This window comes from Odontomachus brunneus, unplaced genomic scaffold (genome assembly GCF_010583005.1).
Source record: "Odontomachus brunneus isolate Ranch 3 - 2012 unplaced genomic scaffold, Obru_v1 Obru_scaffold_072, whole genome shotgun sequence".
Classification (NCBI taxonomy): domain Eukaryota; kingdom Metazoa; phylum Arthropoda; class Insecta; order Hymenoptera; family Formicidae; genus Odontomachus; species Odontomachus brunneus.
Window position 1 is genome coordinate 842,551 of NW_022639522.1, and position 10,012 is coordinate 852,562.

A 10,012-nucleotide genomic window follows, 5' to 3' on the forward strand; every position below is an offset into this window, starting at 1 on the left:
CATTATGGCTGCGTTCCGAAATTCACTGCCAGTACTAAAATTCTATAATATACGTAACATGAACAATAGATTTTCAGTACTGGCAGTGCATTTCGGAACGCAGCCTATAGATCTAAATACGGCCTAATACTAGAAGTGCTATAGTATAGGCTGCGTTCAGATTCCCTACCCGGGTGCACTCTATTACTAGAAACACTATAGTATATGTTACATAAACTATAGTACTTCTAGTAATAGAATACATCCGGGTGGGAAACCTGAACGCAGCCAAACGTGACCATTGAATCGTCGACGATCTCCGCCAATCATCGAGCTTGCAGCCTCGAACTGTCCAATGAACGACGATAATTAGGATAGCGCTGCGCGTCGTGACACACCAAATCCCCTAAAGCACCATCATCGCACGACCGTGTGCGCCTTCGCTGGCACACGACACACATGCCTCACAGACACGACGACGTGCGCGACACTGTGCGACATCCCAAAACATGAATTTGCCCCGCGGCCGCGACTGATATCCGTCGTCGTCGCTACGCCGTCGTGGTCGTTTCTCTCTCTCTCTCTTCTTTTTTTTATTCTTGTATTCTCTCTTCACTCGCTCGCTCACTCGCACGAGGAAGCGCGAAAACAAGCTTGAGAGCGCGTCTCAACGGACCGGGGACGCGGGCCGACGGCTCCGTCGCCGTCGTCGTCGTCGTCGTTGTTGCCCAATTGAGGGTGCAGGCAAGCCCGCGTGAGCTGAGAACAACAACAATAACAACAACCTAGGTCAAAGGGAAAGTGCGCGCTGTATTGCGCAGCGCAGCGTATCGCCGTGCGTTTCTGCCTCTTTGTACCTGATTCGGTACGAAACTGCCATGATTACTACTGCTGCTGCTGCGCGTCCCCATCGCGACACAATAGGCTTGTCGCTAGTGTCCTAGCTTATATACGGTCCGGCCGTTCAAGATGCGAGTGGTTCATTCTCCGGAGAGTATTGTGGTAAGTACGCGTGGTGGCTTCGTGCGACAACGCGTCGGCGTCGCGGCGTCTGCCAAAGACGACGACGACGACGATTATACACACACGACATTCATACACACGCATACACACACATACGTGCACATAGCCACACATATATATGCACACAAGCTTGCTATGTGTGCCCTCTCGCGCGATTTAGCACCGTCGCGAAGCCAGTCTCTGTCTGCCTCTTCTTCTTTCCCCGCCATTAAGCTTGCTCGCAACGCGTACGCTGCTCCGACGGTGACGGTGCTCGTCGTGGCGGATCGTCGACGACGCCGTTGTCTTCCCAGCGACAGTGGACCGTTATGTCGACGGGCCTGCTTGGCGCGTCGCCCATAGGTCGCCGCCGTCGCCGCCACTGCCGCGGCGATCCGGTCGATACGACGACACCCGACGACGCTCGTCCCGTCCGTGGCGCTGACTTCCAAGCGACGGCCGTCGACGACCCCGAGGCGACGCTGCGCTCGTCGCTCAGCAGAGCTTCGAGGAGGCGTAGGAGCCGATGAACTCGGTGGTGAATAGGACGAGGCAGGCTGCGCGACCGACTCCCCCCTTTTTTTTTACGAGAACAAGCGGTGGGATCGTTGCGACGGGATCTCGCTAGGGGTTCTCGTTCCTGAGCAGCTCGTGCTTCGTTTGTTGTTGCCATTGTGTCGTGCGTCCGGGTGTCGTCGCAGTGCGCGGAGCGATCAACGTTTGTGGGGAGAGAGTGGACGCGGTTGAGCAAGGGGAAGGTGGTGTCGTCGTGTGAGCTTTAAGTCGCGACGGGATGACACGTGCGTTTAGAATTTCCGCAAAGGCTTCCCCGGGGAAAGCAGACTTGCCGCGGTGTTTGACATTTTGATGAACAGCTGAGAGGCTACGTCGGCGGTGCGCGATATACAGATAAGCGATGTGCGGCGACACTCGGAGCGATATCTCGTCGGAAAACGTCACCGTGCTCCTTCCGGCAGACAGAGTTGTTAATTGAGAATTGGACAGTGCTCGGCGTGGTTCTAGCGTTCGGATCGCGTGCTGCTTTCGTCGCACGAAGCAAGGGTCTCTGATGGGCTTGGTTCAGGTTCGAGGATGTTATCTCTTCCACTGCTGTCGCTTTGCTCAATCCCTTCAGGTTGATGTGTCGTGATTTCATGTTGACAATGACAAATTCAGTAAAGTGTATCGCTCTGCAAGTGTGAAGGGAAGACCGTGATAACCTTTGACAGGAATATATTAACCTGAATTTGTCTGAGAGGGAATCTATTGTGCCCAATGTGCCAAAGCAAAACTTTTCTCATGGAGATGTTACATCTTCTGTTCTTCTTGCATTTTTAGTGAAAGTTAGCGTCGCAGAATGGTGGTGGATTGCTATTCGATTCAGGCCTCAGCAACTATAGGAAGAAAGCAGGAGCGAAGGTTAGGTTGCACAGTAGGTGCAAAAATGCAAACGAATACCGGTGGTGGAGGAGGTGGAATGACACCTAAAGAGCTTTGCGACAATGATGACCTGGCCACATCTCTCGTGTTAGATCCCTACTTAGGATTTGTCACACATAAAATGAATATTAGGTATTTTGGAGTCACTTGTTTATATATTCTACACACATACATATATATATACATATATATACATATATATACACATATATATATATGTATATATGATATATGTAAAAGACACAAGCTTATATATATATATATATATATATATATATATATAAGCTTGTATCTATATATATATATATATATATATATATATACATATATACATATATATATATATATATATATTTGTGTGTGTGTGTCTTTACACTCATGGTTGTATCATGCGTATGTGTACAGATCTGTGACACTGACCTATTGAACCATTGCTTTGTATAATAGATACAGACCATTGAAGGCAAATAAGGATGAACTCCGAAAAATTATCTGTGAATTCATGCAGAGTCAAAATTATGAAAAGGCTTACAAAAAACTAATGGGTGGAGACTGGGGTGCACGACTTCCCCATACAAAATCCAAACAGCAACAAATCAATCTGGAAAACCATGTAAGTTCCAGAGCAGAGACATTGATTACTTAATGTGCAGTTCACTCACTCTGCTCTTTATTTTGCATTTAAATTAACCTTTCACACACAGTTGCACAGAGTTAATTTTAGCTTAATGTTAATTTTATATGAATAATAAAGTATATCATAGTGTTTACACATATACGTACATGTATACATGTGTGTATGTAAAAATGTGCGTATGTAAAAATACACACAGGAATTGTTAGCATATATGTGTGTATATAAATATATAAAACAGCTACTGTTCCTACAGGTTAAGAGATACCTGCGAGTTTTTGACAAGGAATCTGGATTTGCAATAGAGCCATGCTACAGATACAGTTTAGAGGGACAAAAGGGTGCTAAGATATGTGCCACTCGAAAGTGGCTGAAGAACGAGAAGATTTCCTGTCTCGTCGGTTGCATAGCAGAGCTTAGTGAAAAGGTTTGAAAGGATGCTATGCAGTATATCAAGAAATCCATTTAATTTCGTTGGAAAATCGAATTAAGATTTCGTTTTTCTTTTGAACTTTTCATACTTTTATTTGACACTGAATACATTTTTAGGAGGAAGCTGCGTTGCTGCATCCTGGGAAGAACGACTTCTCCGTAATGTTCAGCTGCCGGAAAAATTGTGCCCAATTATGGTTGGGACCTGCCGCCTACATAAATCACGACTGCAGAGCGAACTGCAAGGTTAGTAATATCTATACGAGAGATTGAAGCGCAATTTGAAACGTACTGCATTATCGTACACGCGTGAGGCATATTAATTTCACGATATTGTACACAGTTTGTGCCGACGGGAAGAGACACCGCTTGCGTCAAAGTGCTGCGCGATATCGAGGTGGGTGAGGAGATAACGTGCTTTTACGGGGAGGATTTCTTCGGTGATAACAACTGTTACTGCGAATGCGAGACGTGCGAGAGGCGAGGAACCGGCGCATTCGCGAGTCAGAAGCCGGGCGAAGAATTATCATCAGGTATGCTACATACACACACAACACACACACACACACACACACACACACACACACACACACACGATATTCGCCGTAAGCAAAAGTGAGAGAAATCGTCACGAGCTTGGTCGCTGATTTGGATTTGTCTCTAGGTTATCGCTTGAGGGAAACTGATAACCGAATCAACCGGACGAAACATCGACAGCAACCGTTGAATAGGAACAAGCAGCAAGCTGACACAGCTCTCACCGAGCGAAACGCCGTCTTGGTCGGGAACGTGGCGGTTGCGCCACAGTCTCTCAGCATGAAGGAGCTGAGACGCAAAGGACTCACCAAGTACGACGCTGAGTTGCTGATTGCGCAAGGCTGCCGTTTCTCGGACATCAATCAGCAGCAACCAGCGATCAGCAACGGCGAGAACGTGCTGCAGACCCGACCTCATCCTTCCGCGTTGACCACCACTTCCGTCACGAGGAACCTCCGGAATAAACAGTTGGGCAAGTTTGACGGCAACACCGGTGACGCAAACACTATCAAAAATACTCAGTCACTGAGAGCGCCTAGGTAAAGTAGATTCGCTTTAATTTTGATTTTTTAAACTACCTCTCATGTAAAATACTCAGAACTGAATTTAGAATTAGATATGAGTTTTTTTTAGATTTCTCTTAATAGATGTTTGCTTGAAACTTATCTCATGTTTCAATTCGGATATGAATTTAGAGTTAGATCTGAGTTTCTTAGTTGAATTATGTGACACACACGACATTATCTATATTCTGAACTTTCTTTTATCGCTAAAAACGCCTCTAAAAGTCTTATTGGTTATAAGCCATTTTTAGAGATGTTTTTAGTGATAAAAGCGAGTTCATAGTATGAACCATTACATTTTTAATAGCGATTTAACTAAAGAGGTCACATCCAACTTTAAATTAAAATATGTGCATTTCATTTGAGATGGATTTCAAATAACGGTTATATGGGTTAAGTTGAAATTATATAATATACATGATATCAAATTTGTAATCGCAATTTAACTGAAAAGTTCATTTCTAATTTGAAATTCGAATTCGAATGTTTCATGCGAGGCAAGTTTCAAGTAATAACCACTACTCCATGTTTTAGGACAGTATTCATTTATATTCATTCGGATCTTATATTTAAGTTTGTTTTTATTTTTAATTATATAAATAATTTTATTGTATAGAACACCTAAAAATAAATGTAAGATCTGACTATGAATAGCAGCCTTAGATTCTAATGTCTCGCATATTTAATGGTGGAACATTTGCACCGACAAATGTTAATTTTGCAGACTTCACAAGAGAACGGAATCGAAAAAAGGCAAGCTCGCCGTGAAATCCCGGTCTCCATGTCTCAACAATTCCGTGATTAAGGACACGGAAGTGGCGGACATCGGTCATCGCAAGGAGGATTCCGATAGAGTGCCGGTGCACGAGGAGAGTCTATATTCCCGATTACAGAAGCAGATCCACTCATCGAATGCGGAGATGGAGCATGGTTTCTGCGCGGAGGAGCCACGGCGCACTGTCGCGTCCGAATCCTCGAACGAAAGTACCGTTTATCAACGAGAGTGTCCGTTGCGACTGACGGAAGTGGCGGAGAATACCAGCGAGTCTAACGGCGACTCGCTGGAGGAGGAGCGGGGAATACCGGACCTCACCGCGGAAGTTGACGCTCCTGAGACAGTAAATAATGTTAATTCTTCCAATTACAAAAAGGGACATTATAGTACAAACGCCTGTGATTCAATCCGACTTAGTTCCACGTCTCAAGTCCACGTACAATGTTTACACACCGCAGAACCGGTGGCCGAGGGCACGTACCAGTCGAGGGACTACCGCGCTTCGTCGCCCGTGCGGGATAACAAGAATGAGAACGATCTACGCAGCTTGAGCGAGCAAGTGAGTTGCAAACGTTCCAAGTCCCACAACAGGCAATTCGTCTCGACGGACGAGCGAGGGAGTCGCAAAGTACTGAACGAGGAGTTATCTTGCGAATTCGAAGGTGACACTTCGTTATCAATCAGCGAGAAAGTTTCACAGCAGATCGATTTTCGCGAGAGTGACGTGCGGGTATTGGCTGCCTCGCACGTCGGGGCGAGCCGATCGGACGACGAAGATTGCGACGAGACGAATCCTACGAAGGTAATCGTGCTGCAAAAGTATACTGTGGATCGAGAAGTGGAGAGTGAGAGCTGTGAAAGCGCGATCGCGGTGAACGACGCGAGTCCGACGGCTCACTCGGACAATGTCGAGTTTAGTGGACTACACCCTGGAAGAATAGATGTAGGAATGGCGGCTAGTACCGAGGATGTTTTCAAGTGCCGTAGTAGTTTGATGGTATCGAGCCTAGAGGGACAGAGTTGCATCGTGGCGAAAAGTAACGATTCGTACATCGGCAGTATGGAGACGAGCGACGTCGCGGTCAAGCCCGACGTGACTGCGTTACGTGCGATCGACGTCGACGCCAGGGTGAATTTTGCCGAGGACAGTGGCGCGCCAGCGGACTTTAGGAGCTTGCAGACCGCGAGCTACAACGACTTAACCGGCCATACGAATTTCGATGAGAACGCTCACGAGTTCACGACCTCCAAGAAGTCGTCCAAACGAAAAGACGCATCGGACGGTTCCTCGAGATCGCGTAAGTCGCAGAAGAGACTCTCCGGCAAGTCCAAGTCCAAGCGCAGCGCATTGCTGGAGAACGGTGGTCAACATGTGGCGAGCGACGGCATGAGCACAAAGAGCCATGGCAAAGCGAGTAAGAACAAGAACCGATCGACCAGAAGCCAGAGGAGGGATCGCCAGAGGTCGGCAACCGCCGAGATCGGCGAGGCCGACGACGACTCGGGTATTCAGGGCGACATCTACGAATTCAGTGAGAAGGAGAGCAACTTGGAGGACATCGGCATACTGTCCATAATAAGACGCGGCGGTAAGCATGAGACCCGTCACCACGCTTCTTCGATCTCGTCGCATTTGCAAGAGATACAGTGCAACGAGGACTACAGTAAGACCGAGCCGCCGGTACTTGTCCCGGAGGAACCGTGGCCGCCGGCTTCGGATCCGAGTCGAAACCACGACGCGGATTCCAATAACGGTGTTCAGTCGAGAGCGAACTGCAATATCGAAACAAGCTTGGAGAGGTAAATACGAATAATAAAGTCTTTTGATATTCGGGGCTTTCATGTGGAGAACCGCTGTTTCTCAATTAAAGCCGCTTTCTTTGAGCTGCTGAATTTGTTTCCAACATTTCGGTTTACTTCAAAGTAATTCTGAAATATTCACGCAAAAAATGTGGCTTCAACCTGAAAGCTAAAAAAAAACGCAGCGTTTTACTTAAAAAATACTCGTATTAAACAATTCTATAAAAAGTATTTTGTTTTTCTATAAAACATTTTTAGAGCTAATTATTCTAATTCTATAAAGATTATTCTAATATTTTTTAATAATTTTATAAAAATTCTTTCGAAGTTCTATGAAATATTTATGAAATTAATTCTATAAAAAAAAACTTAATTTTGGTGATGCATAAATAATATAAATAATGACGTATACTAAGCTGATAAATACACAGCAAGGAGACGCTTTTTTGTGGATTTCGGTTCACTTCATCAGAGAGAGGAGCAATTCGACACTATTTACGAAAAATGACGTTTTTTTTGCTGCGTGTTGTGCTAGTTTAGTACGCTGTCGTATATTGTCAAAATTAAAGTGACTCATTGATGGACTTACTTTTTGGTACGCGTATAAAATGATCGGTGTGGGATTATCGCAGTAGATGAAACAGGAAATTTCTTTTCTGCAGATTGGCAGCTTACGACGACAACAGCAGCGCGCGTAAATCCTCGACCCCATCCGAATGCCAATGGCGAATGAGCAATACCGATTGTCGAGATTGTCCCGTCACGCCTGAGAGGACCGGCGGACGGCTGAAGTTGACGTTGCGTATGAAACGGTCGCCGGTGCTAGACGACATCGCCGAGTCCGGCACCAGCCTGAGCGAGGACAGCTACGAGCCGGAGTACGAGGTATTGCGCGTCGAGGGAGTGGAGAGAAGTAAGCGCCGGAAAAAGCACAAGAGCAGAAGTCATGAAAGAGGACACAAGAAACGCGATTACCAGCCGCCTATGAAGAGGCTACGCTTGATTCTGGGAAACGAGACACACACCATCGACTTGCCGCACTCTTAACAGCTATAATTTCTCTCCCCCTTTCCCACCTCCCTGTCCCCTCGCCTGACCGTCACGATGCGCGTGTAATAGGGCTGTGCGAGATGGTACTCGGCTCTGAACATGATTTCTGGAGCCGGTACAAGTTGTTGTATCTCGGAATAACTCGAGATCGTGAATACGTGGTACTTTATTCGTTTGTGTTACAGCTATATGTCATATTTTACACATATATGTATATATACAGGTGTCCACCTTAATCCGTTCTTCTACGTTTCCATAAAAATTGCGGACGAGAATCTGGGACATCCTGTATATACAAAATTATACATAAAATTGTAACATATACATATAATTATAACAAATGAACGGAGTGCCAACGGAGAGAGTGTTATCTAGGAGTTACTATTTAGTTAACCAGTACTATTTGGTAATGGAGTATCCAAACGGCTACCCGAACCGATTGCGCAACGATTTCAAAGTCGATTATTCGATATAACGATCACTTGACACCGAGTATCATTTTGCACAGCCCTAGCATGTAACATTAATTTCTTCACGGCGAATTATCTTTTTAAGCATAATTAAGTGAAGATTACACAGGCACAGGCACACACGTACAAGGAAAATTAGGCCTCCTCGTCCTACGACGCATGACAGCGAGTTCTCATATCGAACTTGGACATACTTTTCGCGATAAAATTTGGTTTAGAACTAAGACTAGTTGCATTTCCCTTCTCTCTTCAACTTTCCTCCGTCTCTTCTTTTTTCAACTCTCTCTCTCTCTCTCTCTCTCTCTCTCCCCCCCCTCCTCTCTCTCTCTCTCTCTTGTAGTTCCCGTTATTTAAATCTAGCGATGTACGTCTTATTCTTATAACAACGAATCTCTAAGGGCCTATACCGTGGTGTAAATTGGGAAAACGCGTAGTTGGAGTTTTTTTTTTTTTTTAGGTCGGGCTTACATATTTTTCCCGTTAGAGTTAAATATCGCGTACGAGTTGGGAGAAGGGGGGAGGGCGGAGGAAAGAGGCAATGACACCGCGCGTGTCTCGAGCTCGTACGCGACACGACGTCACGAATATTTGTTCGAGTGTCATGCAGTTCCATAGAGATTAATCGTTCGTGGACGCTCTAACTAGTGCTAAAATTAAAACGAAAAAGAGATGAACTTCGCGCGTCGAAGTGATCGAGCCAAATTCCGCGTTTTCGACGAAATTATTGAAAAAAAAAAGAGAAATTGACCGTTTATGACGAGGCAGGAACGAGTGATACCGTGCGATCTCCAAAAAAAGAAAAAAGAAAAAAAAATCGCCTTTCTCCTTCTTTTTTCACGTTGTTTTCCTTCGAAAACTAAGCTACTACCTAACGAGCTAGCATACGCGGCAAGAGACCGTTGTAACAATTTCGTGCTACGCATGAGATAGTTACCCGCGAACTATACGTCTAACACGAGTTAAAATATCCTTACTCGAATCATTCTCTGAAGGAAGAAAGGAAGGAAGGAAGGAAGGCCGAAAAATAAGTGAATCCTATCTGCTTGTGCCGTTTTCCGTCTGTTGGTGCTCCGGAACGGAGAGAAGGACGAAGGAAAGGAGGATCCCTATACTTATACTATGTATAATAATTATCTAACTGATTAATCTTCTTAGCTGAATATTAGTTAGCACTATATTAATCGCTATTCTCGGACGAGAGATCGAATATCACTGATAAACTTTGTAAATAATGCTTATATATATATAATGATACACACATACCACAGCACACACACACACACACACACACACACACACACACACACACACACACACACACACACACACA

At 45.3% G+C, this 10,012-nt stretch overlaps 1 protein-coding gene across 2 annotated transcripts; it reads left to right on the forward strand.

The window, feature by feature from the left end:
* Window positions 1-460: 460 nt before the first annotated feature.
* On the forward strand, window positions 461-10,006 carry LOC116846977 (histone-lysine N-methyltransferase KMT5B). Of its 2 annotated transcripts, none has more exons than XM_032821468.1 (9): window positions 461-981; window positions 2,320-2,553; window positions 2,869-3,034; window positions 3,312-3,482; window positions 3,605-3,733; window positions 3,831-4,020; window positions 4,152-4,563; window positions 5,312-7,162; window positions 7,825-10,006. In XM_032821468.1, exons 2-9 carry the CDS (start codon window positions 2,339-2,341, stop codon window positions 8,207-8,209), a joined length of 3,519 nt encoding a protein of 1,172 aa, XP_032677359.1. In that variant the 5' UTR covers window positions 461-981; window positions 2,320-2,338; the 3' UTR covers window positions 8,210-10,006. The 2 variants fall into 2 exon arrangements, with proteins under 2 accessions (XP_032677359.1, XP_032677360.1); XM_032821469.1 differs by lacking the exon at window positions 461-981 and adding an exon at window positions 1,924-2,065.
* The last annotated feature ends 6 nt before the right edge of the window (window positions 10,007-10,012 follow it).